Raw genomic sequence first — 18131 nt, forward strand, 5'->3', positions numbered from 1 at the left:
TATGTGCATCTGGATCCAGCCATGCCTGAAGCCTTGTATTCCTCAACTGTGGTTTAGTTTTCAGTTAGTTTCATGAAGATTTTGTTACAACACATTTCTTTTTCCACCCAAGGCATTTTGAGAGGAGTCTCCTCTTGTATAAGAAAGTCTTGACTTAAGCAAACTCACTGAAATTCACCCCAACCCATGCTCCTTTTTGCTGTATATTTGCTACACTGTAGCTAACAGGTCTCACTAGAATGTAGCAAGTGACCAGTAAGGTATTCTTTATTAGGGCTGTAGCCCTACCAGTCAGTGAGTTGTATGTCTGTGTGCCTGTGTGTGTGTGTGTGTGGGGGGGGGGGGGAGTGTGTGGGTGTGTTTTGGGGAGACAGTCTATATCAACTCAGAAACATAACATGGGCTGTTAATTTCTCTGGGTTTTCTCAAAATCACCAAGTCTCTCCTTATAAACTGAGTCTTCTTAAGTCAATGGAGAATTGCTGAAATAAACCTACCTCTTTCCAGGAATCAGAAATAATTGTGTTTTTATTCTTTGAATGCACTGATCACCTTATTTGAGACTGAGAAACCAAGATCCAAGCCCCAAGGCTTTGGACGTTGGAGTTAAGCCAGGAAATAAAACAGAGTCCAGGGCCAGAGGCCTGGCCCTGGGGGGTCCGGGAATATCCTTAGAGGCTGAGGGTTCAGATGAGAGTCCAGGGGCTTAGGATACACCTTAGCTCACATTCATACCCTGCTCCCACAGACAGAATAGTTCCCATTGGGCTTACATGCTGTATTTTCTGGGCGTCCTTGTGATGACACTGTCATAGCCATCCATCAGTCCTCAAATGTCCCTCCTCTGTGAAGCATCCCTACTGACTATTATGAATGTTTCCTCTCTGTATACTCCCATCACCCTTAACCCATGAAGTATATGAGTGTGTTTCTCCTTGGACAGATCCTCATAAGCAAGGACTGTATCTGATTAATGTCTGCAACACCCACCCAATTACCCTTCTCCATACACCTAGGATGGATGGAGGGAGGGACGGATGGATGGACAGATAGATAGATGGATGGATGTAGATGATGGATGGAGTCGGTCAATACAATGGCGTAAGGGTGAATCGGACGGATTGGTGGGTAGATCAACAACAACTAGGTGAGGGATGGATCATTGATTTGGGATGATATGTGAATGGTAAGTGAAGATACGTGCTGGTTGGATAATGTAGAGGTGACTGAAATGAATGAAAGTTAGGGATGGACTGATATTAAACTGATAAAAGAACATTGATGAATTGGACAGACTGGTGGATGAGTAGACAAATGAGATGATGGATGAATGGATGGATGGATGGTTGTTCTAGAATCACAATGGAGGCAGAGTCTCAGAAAAGCCAGAAAATTGGGCCACCACCGGGATATAATTGAGGTAATCTCTTTTTTTTTTTTAATTTTTTTTTAAACGTTTATTTATTTTTGAGACAGAGAGAGACAGAGCATGAACGGGGGAGGGGCAGAGAGAGAGGGAGACACAGAATCGGAAGCAGGCTCCAGGCTCTGAGCCGTCAGCCCAGAGCCCGACGCGGGGCTCGAACTCGCGGACCGCGAGATCGTGACCTGAGCTCAAGTCGGACACTCAACCGACTGAGCCACCCAGGCGCCCCTAGGTAATTTCTAAATCAAGCAAGATAAATTGTGCCAACCTTCCCTAAAATCTTTGTTCTTAATATCCCATCCTCAAAATTCAGAACAGTAGTTATCTCTGGGAATATGTAATGCTTAATTTCTTAAAAATACATTTGGAAACAAGAATGGGAAAATAGTAAGTTTTGATAGAGGTGAGAGATTATGATACAATTTGTTCATTGTGCTGTTTTTCAACTTTGCAAATGTTTGAGATATTTCATAATAAAAAAGAAAAAAAAGAGGGGCGCCTGTGTGGCTCAGCCGAGTGAGCATCTGACTCTAGATTTTGGCTCAGGTTATGATCCCAGGGTCATGGGATCAAGCCCGAGTTGGGCTCGGCATGAGCATGGGGCCTGCTTAAGATTCTCTCTCTCTCCCTCTGCCCCTCTCCCCAGCTTGCACGCGCTCTCTCTCTCTCAAATTAAATAAAGAAAAAACAAATAAAGAAAATCCCATTCATATCCAGAGGCTGACACTGTTCCCCAGGGGAGACACACTGTCCCAGGCAGGTTTCTAGGTCAAGGGGACTGCTGCAATAATGAAGCCTGGGTGGGGTGCTCGCGTGGCCACAAGAATGGATACACCTACCATCTTCCGCGATATCTCCAAGAGCTCCTCTTCTGTCTTCTGGCGCAGGCAGCGAACAGTGACAGCCGAGGTGGTGGTTTTACACCCAGCAAAGAAAGCAATTTGCTGCAGAGATCACAAAGAACAGCAGAATTCAAGAGCCATGTCCCTTCCCTCCATCAATAAAGAGCTGTTCTACCCCGACCTTCATTTTTAAAGACAGCGGTGGGGGAGCAGAGAATACTCTAGACCAGCAGGTGGGGGTCCTGGGTCCCGTCGTGCCAATTAGACAAGCTTTGTCCTTATTCCCCTGTCTCTGTTAAAATGGGCGTAACGATCTCCAAGCTGAGCGTCTAGAGGGAGGGAGTGCAGGGCAGGGGATCGGGGCGGGGGGGGGGGGGGGGGGGAGGCTGTAAGAGCATGGAATCCAGAACCACACTGCCTGGTTTCAGATGTCTTTTCAGGAAGCCCTTACACCCTACACACTAGCTTAGGTGCTTCTTTTGGATTACGTTATGACATCAGACACCTCTGTTTTATTGCTCTTATCAGCTGAGACTTTATAATCTGTGTGATTATGGAATCATTAATCTGTCTCCTCCATTACAATGCAAAATTCATGTGGCTGTTAGATGTCTGGCTATCCCCAAATTATGTGATGAATGAATGAATGAGTGAATGAATAAATTCTCCAGACCCACCCCAGCCATGAGGCACTTAAGGAGGAGCCACTCCAGGCCCACATCCGGCTAATGGGTTCACCAGAACTGAGACCCTGAGAGACGAGACGTGGGGACAGTCCGCTGCCCACTGTGTGGCCTGGCAGCCCGCCTTGGCACACTTTGGGAAGAGTACTCAGTGGACAGAGCACCATGCTGGCAGTCCAGAGCCACGTGCTCGAATCCCAGCTCTGCCCCGATCCCTCGTGGTCCCTGGCAAGCTGCTTCCACTGTCCGCCCCAGTTTGCTCAGTGGTAAAACTGGGAGGCTGGCTGCAACGTCTCCTCGCCCTTCCAGTTTCGTGACTCTGGATGCCCTGGCAGGAAAGTCCCCTGAAGACTCCAGGGGAGCAGAGCAAAGGGTGTCAGGTGACCCAGGGTGACCCACCTGAGCTGCATCCTTCATGTCTTTCTTGACCAGGGCAGCAGTGAGGGCCACGCCACTCTCAGAGATGGCCCGGTGGAAGAGGTTCTTGGCCAGTGGAGATAACACCTGGCAGGAGAGTGGACGGAAAGAGAGTTTCTGCTTGTGTGGAGGGCTTTTCAAGAGCTATCCCATCCACAGCTCTACTCTGGCCCATTCCCTTGAAGACCCTGGCACTCAGTAGACACAGCAGGTCCTTGCCTGGCCAGGCCTGGTCCCAGGCCGATCCTGGGACTGGTTTCTCCAAGAGAACCTTAGCTGGAGAGAGCCAGCAGCACAGAATGAGGGGAGAAGGGGAAGTGTTATGATCGCACTGATCATAACAATCAGAACTATCTAAACAATCTAAACTAAACAATCAGAACTATTTAAAGACACAGTTCTGATTCCCCATTTCCATTACTCAGGATTTATCCTAAGAAAAGTGATCATAATGTTTATAATATAATTGGGAATAACCTAAGCTTCCAGTATCATGCAGTTCCCTTCCCGTCCCCACTTCCACCACCCCTCCCCTGGTCACACACTACCCCCATCCTGGCTCCACCTCTGCCCTGCTCTGGGCGCTCACATCCCCCGACAGGCAGACCTGGCTTCAGGCCGAACAGTGACGCTGTCCAACTCTTATTCATAATCCATGCTCACCCCTACCTTCCGGGAGAAGCGCAGTGAATCCTAATGCTAAGATGAGTAGGAAGGAGAGAGAGAGCTGGAGCTCAGCCACGTTAGAAGAGGAGGAATGTCGCCGCTGTGGCTGGGGCTGGAGACTCTCGAGGACCCAGGACACTAGCCTAGGCTCTGAGCCTCCCGGGGGCCAAGGAGAGTTTGACCATTAGCCCTCCCCACCATCTAACGCCGTGCAGAGTAGGGGCAGCCCTAGATCCAGATCTCGTAGGGAAAGGTGCCAACAGGGCAAAAGGCTCCAAGGAGTCTCATCAGTAGCCGTACCGAGGCCAGGAACACTTACGAGAATAGAGACGCTGATACCTCCTGCTGACTCTCCGAAGATAGTGACAGAACCCGGGTTCCCTCCAAAGCTGGCAATGTTCTCCTGGACCCAGCGAAGTGCGGCCACCTGGTCCAACTGACCCCAGTTTCCCCGGCTGTGTTCGTCCCCTGTGCTGTTAAGAACAGGGTGGAGGCGGGAGCACAGACTTCATGGCAGGGCTCTCAGGACCATAAATGGGGCTGGGGGCCCTAGGTGAGTCTTCTAGTAAAAGACTGGGCTTCCACAACCCTGACACAAGGGTCGTCTCCCGTCTTCATTTCTGTAGCCTTGTTCTGTTGTAGGGCTCTACAGTCATTCAGCTGGGATCTATTTACTGAGTGTCTACTTTGTGCAAAACCCTGTTCTAAGAGCTAGGAGCACATCTGACAACGAAGCAGGCAAAATCTCTGATTATACAGAGCTCCCGCTACAGATCACACACAAACAGATAAATACAGAATATGGTGTCAGATAGTAAAAGTATTCTCAGGAGAAATAAAACAGGGTGAGGGAAAAGGCAGGAGTGGAGCAGCTGGGTCCTATCTCAGGTCACATGATCAAGAAAGGCCTCTTTGAGGTGGTAGCGTTTGAGTAGATACTTGAACGGATGAGCGCATAAGCCTTGCACGTATCCAAAGAAGGGGAATGCCAGGCTGAGAAAACAGCCAGTGCAAAGGCCCTGGGGTCCAGTGGACAAAAGTAGGAGTGTCGGACATGCAGCTAGAGGGCTCTGTGGGCCTTGGTAAGACCTTTGATGTCATTGTTAGCAATGTGGGAATCCATTTCAGGGCAACAACGAGGTTCCATTTATGTCTTCAATGATCGCTCTGGCTACTGTCTGGATTAGACGTAAGCATCCAAGCAGCAGGGTTATAAAAGTAGGTGGTTATTACAATCATCTAAGTAAGAGAGAGACACAGAGGGCTGGTTAGGGGCCATAAGGGCGGAGGCGAGAAGTGGTTGGATCCTGAATATATTCCGAAGGTGGAACCGAGAGGATTTGCCGACCCGACTGGATGTGGGGAGTAAGAAGAAGACAGGTCAAGGGTGCCCGCTAGTCTTCTATCTGGAGCAGGTGGAAGGAGGGGCTTCCAGTAGCCAACAGGAGGCACTGTCAGGAGAGTAGGAAAGTGCAGAGCAAGGAGCGGTGGGGGTCAAGGGTTACGTGTGTCCCCGTGGAGTGTGGGGCCCCTCAGACGTCCAGTGGAGATGACAGCAGGTGCAGGTACTAGTTAATGCCTTACACATCTGGATTTCCAAGGAGAGGCAGGGGCTGAAACGGGGAGCTTTGAGGTCACCCAGGGGGCCAGTGCAGACGGAGAGAGAGATACACATGGAGGTCAGAGGGTCTCGTGTGAAGAGTCGTGTGTGGATGCTGCCGAGGTTGGCCCAAGAGCTGTTGGGTCACTGGTGACCTCGGCCAGAACGCAGTGGTGTGTTTGGAGAGGAACCCTGACCGGGGTGGGGTGGGCAGAGGGTGGACTGGGAGGGGCCGCAGCAGCAAAAATAGCTAATATAGCGGTTTGACTGTAACGGGGAGCAGAGAGACGGGCCACGGCTGAGAGAGGAGAGGGGTCTCAATGATGGCGATTCATCCCGAGGCAGCACTCACCCGGGGTAGCCCTCCTCCAGCCCTGGGGGTCTTTCTTGGGAGCAGCCCACCCCCGGCCCACCCTTCAGCCATCTCAGGGTCAGGGGGACTGTGTAACACAGAGGTAACGGTGTCCTGCAGGGAAGCTGGTCCCTGCCCCATGGAGACTCAATCGGGAAGACACTTGCCTTCACTCATTTGGGCCAAATTCCAAAAAAGGAAACGGGAGGAGTGGGTCTGACATTCCTCCCAGGGGGGCTGTCCACTGGAGTCAGATGCACCGACAACCTTCAGCTCCAGACACCCGTTCCTTTTCCTTCACCCACAAGGATGCACTGAGTTCCTGCCCGGACCACGTTCCTTCCTTCCTTTCTCATGTGGTAGCCTCTAAGTGCCCCGCCGCATGCTGTCTCGATAGATGTGTGCAACGTGCTGGGACAGCACAAGTGAGAAAGAGAAGAGTATTTCAGAGGGTGTAACATTTGGGTTGGGCCTTGCAGGATGAATAGAAGTTCATCAGGTACCGGCGCCTGGGTGGCTCAGTCGGTTGAGGTGTCCAACCTCGGGTCAGGTCATGATCTCACGGTTCGTGAGTTCGAGCCCCACGTCAGGCTCTGCTGTCAGCACAGAGCCTGCTTCAGATCCTCTGTCCCCCTCTTTCTGCCCCTCCCCCCCCAAAAAATAAACAAACATTAAAAAAAAAGAAAGGAAGAAGTCCATCAGGTAGAACGGGCATTCTGGGTAGAGAGGATACACCTACAAAAAGCTCAGAAGCAAGTGGACCTGTGTGGCTGGGGAAGGAGAAGATAGGTAGAGCCCAACTATGAAGGGACTTGGATGCTTCACTAGGGAACCTGGCCAAGATCCCCTTGAGGGCTGACATGATCAGAGCTGAATCCTTGCATCCTTGCTTTGGGGGCCAATGTATCTTACCTGAAGTATCCCCAGATGCCCAGGCGGTACTGAATGGTCACCACCACCACATTTTCATGGGCAGAGAGGACCAGTCCACTATAGGTTGATGCTCCACCCACCATCAGACCCCCTCCGTGGATCCACACCATCACCTGGACAGGAGGGAAGCAACCGTCCCGGTTAGAGGAAGCAAAGCCGGGATGGGCCTCAACAGGTTATCTGGTTTGGTCGCCTACCTCTTGACCGTGACCCAAGGGGGCCGATCCCTGAAGTCCACTAGTCCCCAGCAAAGTGGGAGCAGGCAGGTGCTCTTTCCTCTGTGCTCCCAACCAGGGCCTGGGCCACCACCCTACTCGGTACACCCTGGCTGTCCCTTCCTGGGTCCCCAGCTCCAGTGTCACCAAGCTCTTCACGCTGAGAACTTCCATCATGGGAGCAGCCGAGGTTGAGAGTACCACGTTCTCCCCAACACCCAACACTCCCATTGTCCTCATGCTCGGACTGTTCCCACAGCCCTGCACGCCCTGCCTGCCGCAGCCCTGTATTTCAGCCTCATCTTACTTACCTCGTGTGTGGTGAATTAAACGGCTCTGGCACATGAATGACTGTCTCAAGAAGCACACGTGCCCCCAGTGGGATTTCTTTCAAATACACCTTCCTTCTGCCTCCTCTGCAACCCCAAATCCCACCCATCTTCCAAAGCCCAGCCTAAAAGCCACCTCCTCCAGTAAGTCGTCATTCGTTTGACCGATATGATGTGAGAACCTACTATGTGCCAGGGACCACGATAAGCCTTGAGGATGAGGGTAGACACGGCCCTTCATAATGCTCGGCTCTGGCATGTAGGCTCTCACACAGCCAGGGAGTAAGAGTGCTTGAAAAATAATATTGTAATAGTTTTATTAATAAAAAAAATTGGGGGTGGGCACCTGGGTGGCTCAATCAGTCAAGCATCCAACCTCGGCTCAGGTCACGATCTCACAGTTGGTGAGATGAAGGCTCGCATTGGGCTCTGCACTGGCAGCACGGAGCCTGCTTGGGATTCTCTCTTCCTCTCTCTCTCTCTGCCCCTCCGCCACTGTCTCTCTCTCTCTGTCTCTCTCTTTCTTAAAATAAATAATAAGCTTAAAATTTTTTAATGATTATTTATTTTTGAGAGAGAGAGACAGAGCATGAGTGGGGGAGGGTCAGAGAGAGAGGGAGACACGGAATCCGAAGCGGGCTCCAGGCTCTGAGCTGTCAGCATGGAGCCCGACGTGGGGCTTGAACCCACGGACTGGGAGATCGTGGCCTGAGCCAAAGTCGGACACTTAACCGACCAAGCCACCCAGGTGTCCCCAAAAATAATAAACTTAAAAAAAAAAAAGAATTTGTAACACTAAGTGCCAAGTACCATTCCATGAAGTAGGGACTAATGCTGTCCCGTTAACAGGCAAGAAAACTGAGGCATTTAACCCGCCTGAAGTCACACAACTAATAAGCAGCAGAAGCAGGACTTGACCCACCCAGTCTGGCTCTGGAGTCCATCTGTTGAGCCACCCAGCGCAGTGTGGCCCCCAGCCTGGTGCAGTGGGCTGGCCGTTAGGACAGGAGTAAGATCTTCCCTTCAACTCTAACTAATGCTTCAGGAGGACTTGCCTTACACACTCACCAGCCACTGAGACAAAGCTTGACATGTGTCATCGAATATGCGACTAACGCTATTCTACTAGCAGAGCCAGGTATCTCTGCTAGTAAAAGGCAGAACCGAGGCTTAAGACCAGACCCTGTAGTCCTGTGTCCATAAGTAGGGGTCCTCCCTCTGTTCCTCCCACACCTCTGATCCCTGCCCGCCTCTGCGGAGAGGGACTGAGTTTGCAGTCATCTGCGTGAAGGCTGAGGCAAGGGCTGGTCAGTAGTGATTCACTGAAGAGGCTGGTCAATGTTTGAGCATCGCAGATGGAGCCATCCTCCACAGTAATGGCTGTCTGGTGATGGCTTTTTTGTCCCTCCTTTGTCCTAACCCCCAGGTGTAGCTATGCATGGGAGGGCACGGAGTACGTAACAGAATGGATGAATGAATGAGTGAGTGAAACATTGTCCCATCTCACTGAGCTGAGCATATACAGTGCTAGTTTCGCTCACAAGTCCACAGATGCCGTCTCCCCACTCCAGGGCATCATGCCAGGTGTGCTTCTGGGAGATGGCTGGGTGCTAACATCCCCACGCCTCTCCACCCCAGGGAATACCTCCTTTTCCAGGAGACCTTCCTCCAAGCTTCAGCTTGAGTTTGGAAGCTGCCCCACCTCTAGGCCTCTTTTACTGTGGAAATGCTGACTCATGGGGTCATAGGTCAGTGCCAAAGACAATCAAGGAAGGACATTAGCTACAATAAAATCCCAGAAATTTGGCCAGAGGCAAAAGAAAGAGCTTCATGGGTTGCCCCAGGCTCTTCCCCTAACATCTCTCAGGGGACCCTGGAAGTTGACAGAGGAGCATGTTAAGTGCTGAGGAAAGGCCACCCAGGCTCACTTTCTCAGTCTGCGCCAGGGAGCACTGGTTTGAGACTCAGAAGGCCTATGCTCTCTCATCCTGCCAATCCCACAGCGTGATCTCCCCTCCCCCATTCTGGACCTCAGTTTCTCTACTTGTAAAGGAAGGATTGGGCTGGTGGCTTAACTCTAAGAGTAATCATTCTTGTCCTTCTATCAGCAAGAAACAATTTGGCAAAAATCAACAATGTGCATGACAGAGGCACAGCAAACTCCCCCAAAGGCCCCGTGTCTGTCACTAGGGGAGACTGAGGTGTGGCAAGCTTGTGTTTCTTGGGGTCATGAGGTCTGACCGTGGGAGGTAAGGGAAGCAGGGGGTCCCTGAAACAGCCCCCACCCAAGCTGCCTTCTCGCCCTTCTGGTCTACACCAGAAGACCCGCAGTGCTGGAAGCTTCTGCTTACCGGCAGCCTGTTCTTCTTCCTCAAGTCAGCAGGAGTGTAAATATTTAGGTACAGGCAGTCTTCGGAAAACTTGAGAGGAATGTTTTCCTTCCTGTTGGTAAAGAGGTCGGAGAGCACCTGCCCTCCCACTGCATCCTGGGAACACCTAGGGAGAGGACAAGAAAGAGGAGCTTGTGAGGTTCACCCGGAGCTGAGCAAATGCCTTCTGCGCTCAGGCCAGGCCTTGGGCTGGTGGGTTTAGGCTGGTAAGTAAAGCTGTTCTTACTAGGCTGGAGACATTGGAATGGTTCGGAGACTCTCTCAGGAGAGGCGGTGAGGGAGAGTCTGGGTAGGGGGCCTGAGGCTCACTAAGGTCTCCCAGGACCATGTACGGTGAGAAGCACCTCTGCCCTTCCTGGAGGCTTTGAGGTGCCCTGGGTCAAGGAGAGGAGGCTGCCAGTATGCTGACTGCCTGGGAGAGGACCGTTTCAATGCCAGAGGAAACAGTCCCAGAAGCATCCCAGCTCTCCGTGTTCCAGGTAAACGTGTCCTCCACCAGGTGAGCATGTTCTAGTTCATGGTAGACTTCCATAATCCCTGCAAAGTCACTCACATGGCAGGCATTTAAGGACCACAACAGCTCAGGGGTGAAATGTGTGTGGGGCCATATCAGGAGAACTGTATTCTGGTCCTGCCTCCCTCACTAATTTTCTGGGAGACCCAGGGTGAATCCCTTGCCTGCTTTGGCTTGACTCTGCCAGGTCTCTGTGAGGGAAGAGATTTCTATAAGGGCCTTGCAGGGGCGCCTGGGGGGTTCAGTCGGTTAAGCTTGTCTGACTCTTGATTTCAGATCAGGTCATGATCTCGCTCTTCGTGAGTTGGAGCCCCGCGTTAAGGCTCTGCACTGACGGCACGGAGCCTGCTTGGGATTCCCTCTCTCCCTCTCTCTCTGCCCCTCCCCTGCTTGTGCTGTCTCTCTCTCAAAATACATAAAATAAACATTAAAAAAAAAAGAAAAAAAAAGGTCTTGCAGCCCTGACATGCTAAGAATCTATCCAACCCAGACAAGCACTATTGGTTTCCCTAATAACAGATCTTAAAGCTCCAACATGGATTAAAACTGGTAATATTCATGGCCCTCCCAGCATGCCAGGTGCTGTTTTAAGCACTCCTTATGTACTAACCCCTTTAATCCTCCCATGACAAGCCCATAACATAGACTCTATTACTATCCCCATTTTACAGTTGAGAAAACTGAAGCACAGAGAGGTTAGAGAACTACCCAAGGTCACGCAGCCGGAAAGATCTATACTATGTAGTGCATTATATTTCTAAGGACATAATAAGCAACGCTTCTGGATCTCAAGGTACCAGAAGGCAGGTATCACTGCCCCCCGTATGTAAATTAGGTACGTGAGGCACTCGGATGACATAGCTATCAAGTGGCAGAATCAGGGCCCCCAACGGTGACTTCTTAATTTCCACCGTAAGGGAACTTTCTCCTGATCACCAGAACAAGGAGCTTAATAGCCATAAAAGAAGAAAATCAAACGTCAAAAGAGAGAAAAGAGTTCAACGTCACTAGTGTTCAAATTAATGGGGAATAAATAGCAAAATTATATATAACTATAATGATAATAATAATTATTATTATTTTGCCTATCCAACAGCCCAAAGGTATTTTTTAATAACCCCACGCATTGCAAAAGTTCTGGTGAATGGAGGTGTTCATATATTAATAGGAGTGTGGTTGGAACATTTCTGGAAAGGAATTTAACAGGAGATGCATACTCTTTTACTCAGAAATGTCATTTCTTCGAACTTATCCAAAAATATTCATTGGTGTGCATAAAGATTTACCTGCGGGATATTCATCAGAGTGTTATTTATACTATCAAAAACAACTTAATGACCCCAAATAAGAGATTGGGTAAATAAAGTATGATTCAATACTCAATGTAATGTAGCTATTTCTATGTTAGGCTATGATATTTAATGACATAGAACAATGTTCATGATATATTTATAAATGAGCAAAGCAGGCATCTAAACTACCTTTATCGTGTGAGGTGATATTGTTTTTTATCATAAGAAATATCTATCTGGCCTCCATCCTATTTCTGGAACAGACTCCCTAAAACCTCTGGCATCTCCTTTGTGAAGAAAACAGCAAAGATATTTTTGTTGTGTTAATAAGGTGACTTTTGATCACACTTCAGATGGGAGCTGGTTGTCAGGTAAATGAAACACTTATTAAAGGCCTGGAACTTTCAGTCCTGCCCCCTGGCCTCTGGGGAGGCAGGAGGGGCTGGAGGTGGAATCCTGGCCAGTGGCCACTGGTTTCATCAATCATGCCTACGTAACAAAGCCTTCCCCAAAATACCCACAGGACAGGGTTCAGAGAGTTCCCAAGTTGTTGAATCAGAATGTTTTAAGGCCACCGTGCCAGAACCCAAACTCTAGAAGGACACAGAATCTCCTTTGTTTGGGACCTCACCCCACGGATCTCTTCGTTTAACTGTTGATACACACTCTTTAAAAACCTTGTAATAAACTGGTAATCTAGTGAATAAACCAGTTTCCCGAGATCTGTGACCACTCTAGCAAATTAACAGAACCCAAGAAGGGGGTCATGGGAACCTGTGATTTAGAGCCAAGGTCACAAGCACAGTTGACAGCTTGGACTACTTGTGATTGGCATCAGAAGCAGACAGCAGTCTTGTGGGGCTGAGTCTTTAACCTGTGGGATCTGACACTATCTCCGGGCAGAACAGTGTAAGAATGAGTTGAATTGTAGGACACACAGCTGGTGTCAGAGAATTGTTTCTTGATGTGGGGGAAAAGAAACCCACGCGTTGGAATTCAGTGCAGAATCTTATGGATTCTATTTTTAATGGAGAAAATATGCAATAGATAAAAGACCAGAAAAGCAGAATCTAGAATGTGAACAGCAGTTCTCTCTATGGGGGAATTGTGTATGATTTTCATTGTCTTACCTTTACTTACCTGTGCTTCCTCCCTTTTCTGTACTGAGTATGTTATTACCTTTGCAATCAGGAAATAAACATGCATACATTTTAAAAATACTTTAATGCTTATTTATCTTTGAGAGAGAGAGAGAGAGAGAGAGAGAGAGAGCAGGGAAGGGGCAGAGAGACATGGAGATACAGAATCCAAAGCAGGCTCCAGGCTCTGAGCTGTTAGCACAGAGCCCGACGCGGGACTTGAATTCATGAACCTCGAGATCATGACCTGAGTCAAAGTCAGATGCTTAACCGACTGAGCACCTTTGGTCAGGGTGATTGGGACACACCAACCACTGCTCTGCTCATGACTAGGTACTTAGACACACCTGAGAGTTGAGAACTTTCCCAGTCAACTCCCCTCAGGACGCCCCACCCACAAACCTCCTTCACCCACCCTGCCCCCCCATTTTAGCAAAGTTCGAGACAAGAGAATAAACAGAATCATTACAGCTGATCTCCCTCACTGACTCAACTTCTAATTCTTTCGCGAGACATTTATCATATTCTAACATAGTACATAATTTATTAATTTGCATATTTTTTGTTTGTTATCTAACTCTCCCTGCTCGAATGCAAGCGCCACGAACATAGGGATAATTTTCATGCATGGATCCTAGGAACCCAGAACATGCTCAATAAACGTTTGTTGAATAAAGGGCTCTAGAATGCTGTGAGTTCTGCAAGGTTTTTAAGGATCTACAACAGCTCAGAGATTTCAGAACAAAGCCACTCAGGGTGTTGCCTTGGCTCCTTCCTGTATCACTTTGAGGCAAACATTCCCATTGAAAAGATGCTAGCTTACATAGGAGGGTTGGAGGTGGTATTCTTCACGAAGTTCCATGGCTCTGCAGGCTGTGGTGGAGCAAACCTCAGGGATCCAAGAGGAGGCCTGGCAAAAGGGATTCCCAGGAAGACGGCCACAGGCTGTGCAAATCCTTCTACGCTGACGTGCTTGCCCAGGACTTTGCCTTGAGAGGTGTCCACCACAGGAGGTGAGGACGGGTGCCCTGCTGGACATCCAGAGGAAAGAGAGGAAAAGTTTGACCTGGACTGCAGGTGGGTTTTCCGCTTTCAGCATGTGACCTTGAATGAGTCACTGAAACCCTCTGGGCCTCAGTTTCTTCTTTGTAAACAGCCCCTTACTCGGGGCTATCTGGATTGGTATTGGTATTGGAGGTATAATACCATCGAGTAAAAAGGAAATGCAAGAAAAAGAGCTGCTGAGAGGATCAAGCCTTTTGATTCCACCCTTAGAAGACTCTAGAAACAGGTATCCATTAGGACCCAGGCGCTGAGCTGCATGCTGGCCGAGAGGATGAACAAGAGGCACTCCCTCCTCTCAGTGTCTCTGAACCTTGTAGGGAGAATGAGTCATAAACACACCTGACTCCACTCAGAGGGAAGCAAGGGGGTTGGTGTCCTGAGAGAGGTCCCAGTGAGGCCCTACAGGAGTCAGAAGAGGCAGGGGGACCTTCTGATTGGTGGCATCATGGGGACAGTGAACTTGGAGCTGAGACTGGCAGTGGGAGAGGGGGACCCAACAAGCAGCAGAGGGGAGAGTGGGATAAAGGTATAAAGCAGAGAAGAGAACGTGCCTAGGCGAGGCTCTGAGAGCAAAATGCAAGGCCAGCCTGAGGAAGAGCGAAGGGAGTCGCTGGGGAGCCGGTGGCAGCCTGTAACGAGTCAGGTTCAGTCCTGGGAGGGCCTCAGCGCCAGCCTAACAGTTGGGCCTTCATTTAGTGGGTAAATGAGAGGCAGTGAACAGTCTAGGAATATGCCAGAGTGACCCAATCAGCTTGAAGGGGGTTCTTCTGGTGGCTCTGCACAGGGTCGTCCAGAGGGGAGACTGGGGGTCCGATTCCTACCTGTTCCACCCTTGTTGGGCAGGCAGTTCTTCCCCACCCAGCTGCACCCGTCTCCCTGAAGCTTCCACCCCAGTCCTGGTTTCTTTCTGGATTTGCATGTGCAAGTGGCCGCTCAGACTCTTGATCACGGCCCATCCCCCAAGCAGCCTGTGTGTGTAAATTTCTCATCTGAAACCATTTCTAGCCTGGCATCCTTCCAATTGCTCCCTTTTAGGCATAGACCAAAGGCCAACTTCTCCCTCAAAATGTGAGGGCAGAACAGAAAAGGAGAATCCAGGTTTGGTCTTATAGGAGAATATCCAGTGATAATCCTCAAGACAGATGAAGTGGACAGAAGCACAATCGGTGAGGGTGAAAAAGGGGGTGGATGGAGGGAGAGGCATAAGGGTTATGGTAACAGGAAAGTGCGCACTCGATGTACGACGTAAGTATAGATGTAATGTTTGTATGCTGAGCGGTCACTATGTGCCACGTGTGCATTCCGGTCCATTTCCCATTTATCTTTACAATATGCCCATTTTACAGATGAGGAAGCTGAGGAAATGGAGGCAGCCAGTATGGACTTTCTGAGGATGGAAATGGGATGGCCTTGCCAGGGGGTAACCGGCAGGAAGGGATAGATCCATTCCTAATTGGGTTCTTACTCTGCCCTTATATGCAGTTCCAGTTTTCTCACCGTGTCCCCATCAGAATGAAGATAAAATGCAGATGAGGTCTGGACCCTCACAGTTCTGATGGTCACAGCCCTGGCTCTCAATTCATGAACCACAGGCAGATTCCAGAGCGTGATTTTCCCGTTGACCTTGAGCAAATACGTTTCCCTCCCTTGAGTCTGTTTCTCTGCCTGTAAACGGGCGCAGATGCATTCGGGGTCCCGTGCCACACTCTTGTGTTATCTCGCGTTTTATTTTGTGTATGCTGATGCTTGACATCTGGGGCCTTGCTGACCCCGGAGGCACTGCCCCTCTCAGAGGGAGCCAATTCTAGAGACAGGAGTCAACTTCCCTTTGGGCAAGCAGAACCCGTACCCCTACCACCTTCTTATGGGGCTCTCCCAGGCCAAGCCATTACCATCCTGCCCTAATCACTCCAGGGCCAGGTACCCAACAACAGCCAGCCGCTCTTGTGCCTGAGAACTCCCTGAAATTGGTTCGTTTCCCAATCCTAAAGTTGCTTATCCTGTCTTACCTCTTCCTTCCCCTGGCAACTACGGTAATTCCCGAAATTCCTTCCTCCTCCCTCTTCCTCCCACCCACCCTGAGCATCACCTTGCCCTGTGACATGGTGGTGGCATGCCTCCCCCTCCTGGGAACTGTGAGTAGCGAGCTATTGTGGCTGGCTCCTGATCTGTTGGCCTTAACATACCTCAAGTTTTCTACAACCGCACTACATTTGAAAACAACTTCTTTATTTAGGAATCCTTTATTTGCACTCTCCATAGCAGGCACTTTTTAGAAACAACCTGTTTTACCTTTCACAACAGCCTAATGAGGTAGGTACTGTCATTCCCATTTTAGAGAGGGGGAAACCGAGGCACAGAAAACTAAAGCAGGGCGTCTAAGGACACCCAGCTAGTAATTCAAACCCATGCACTCTGGATATACAGTCCATCCAGGCTCTCTGTGTGCCAGCCAAAGGTAGAGCATTCCTATGAAATCTTTCCGAAGTGGAAATGGCATGAAGTGAAGAGCAACCCCCCGCCCCGCCCCCCGCCCACCTCTTTTTCTGCAAGTTGCATCAGGCCTCTTTCTTTTTAGAAAAGACCTACGTGAGTACAGTAACGGAACAGTGAAGAGCCTCTTCGGATTTCTCTGGGTTACGAAAACAGGTACCAATATAGGTCTTTCCTAAAAGCAAAGTGGCTTAATGCAACTTGCAGAAAGCCACGGGTACTCTTACTACTCTTCCAAGCCACCCTCTATGATTCAGCCATACTCAGACAAATAATCAAGCGGAAAATAAACGGAGTCTCTGAAACCCTCATGCATGAGGCATGAGGTTAGCTGGGTGCCCTCCTGTGCACACAGCTGCAGTCTCAGGGTGCTCATGCTCCCCTGCGTCTCGGGTTGGCGGGGACCCGCTGGGTCCCAAGCGTGCCAAGTCTGGAGGGCGCTGCTGCGGAACCAGTCCTGCCACACACACCCTTGCCCTCATGCATCTCCCCCACCTCGTGCCTGGACAAGAATTTCCAAACGCCCCTCGCTATTTTGTTTCAGAAGGACTCACCCCAAGTCATGGAAGTGGTGAGGGAGGTCAAGACCAGAGCTAAGAGCCACATCATGGAAGGACTGCAGCTGCAGAGCCTCAAGGTGTCCACGACGCTTATAGAGGCTGTGCGGGTACCACCCCCTGGTCCCACTCCCGCCCCCACCGCTCCGTGGCTCCACAAGTGGCAGGGCCTCTAAGCCACACCCGCTCAGTTTACCCTCTTCGTCCAAACTGCCAGGACTGCCTCTCCGATTACAGATAGCCACGGACTCGTCCAGCAGCCTGTTACATAAGGGTTTCTGCCTTGCAGGACTCTAACCTCAGTGTACTCTGGGTTTCACAAGCAGGCATGAACAGTTGGATGCCTGTAGAGAAGGAGAGAGAGGCTTTAGTCCAAAGTCCTCAGAACAAACTTGAAAACTTCTAGAGCAACTGCCAGCCTCACAGCCGCTCAGCTAAGGAACTCACGACAAATCTCTTAGCTGCCTGGGCTTCTTTTCTATGGAGTTCTATGCTGTCAAGTTTGGAAGCACCTTAAATTCATCCGGTTTCCCTTCTGATGTCTAAATTGACTTTACAATATTCTCTCCAAGTGACTCAGCTTCCTATCACATACCTCCAGGGTCAGGGAACTCACTACATCTCCAGGTGGGGATCTTTGGGCAGACAGCTCTTACCACAAGTGAACTCTTTCTCTCCCTACTCCCTGGCTCTAATCATGCATTCATCCTTCCTTCCATTCAGTCATTATTCCATCTATTCATTTATTCTCCATTTACCAAAAGCCTGGTGCTATGCCAGGTGATATGGATACAGAGATGAATTCAAGGGATGTTCCTTCTCAAGGACCTCACCATGGAGTAGATAAGACACCGTGGTGTCGGGGAGAGTAGATTACTGCACATTGTGGAAGCACTACAACAGGGGGACACAAAGTGCCCTGAATATTCCTGGGAAGGTGTCATGTATCATGGACACAAGTTAGACGCTCAATGACTCTTTCACAGGATTATTAAATGTTCAACAAAAGGGAATTCGTTAAATACAGTCTGGTACAGCTGGCTAAGGAAATATTATGCATGCATTCACTCAAACTAGTGAGGCACACAAGGACAGACAGTCATGATCTATTGCAAAAGGGGCAAAATCAGGTTATGAAATAGCTGTGGCTACTTTAGGATATAACTGAGTAGTTCCTCAGAAATCGAACGTAGAGTTACCATACCCCCAGCGATTCCA

The 18131-nt window shown here is 49.7% G+C and overlaps 1 protein-coding gene across 4 annotated transcripts in view; it reads right to left on the reverse strand.

The window, feature by feature from the left end:
* Positions 1-17040, reverse strand: part of CES1 (carboxylesterase 1) — a 30129-nt gene extending 13089 nt beyond the window's left edge. For 2 of the 4 annotated variants that reach the window (XM_049622281.1, XM_049622282.1), the window contains exons 1-7: positions 16911-17039; positions 13622-13829; positions 9815-9959; positions 6899-7032; positions 4354-4507; positions 3351-3455; positions 2266-2370 (exon numbers count right to left, since the gene is read on the reverse strand). In XM_049622281.1, the coding sequence (XP_049478238.1) occupies positions 2266-2370; positions 3351-3455; positions 4354-4507; positions 6899-7032; positions 9815-9959; positions 13622-13829; positions 16911-16965 (906 nt within the window). In that variant the 5' untranslated portion in view covers positions 16966-17039. Of the gene's footprint in view, positions 1-2265; positions 2371-3350; positions 3456-4353; positions 4508-6898; positions 7033-9814; positions 9960-13621; positions 13830-16910 lie in introns of all 4 variants that reach the window. The other 2 variants (XM_049622280.1, XM_049622279.1) reach the window with 2 other exon arrangements.
* Positions 17041-18131: the final 1091 nt, after the last annotated feature.

The sequence above is a fragment of the Panthera uncia genome, assembly GCF_023721935.1.
Source record: "Panthera uncia isolate 11264 chromosome E2 unlocalized genomic scaffold, Puncia_PCG_1.0 HiC_scaffold_19, whole genome shotgun sequence".
Lineage (NCBI taxonomy): Eukaryota > Metazoa > Chordata > Mammalia > Carnivora > Felidae > Panthera > Panthera uncia.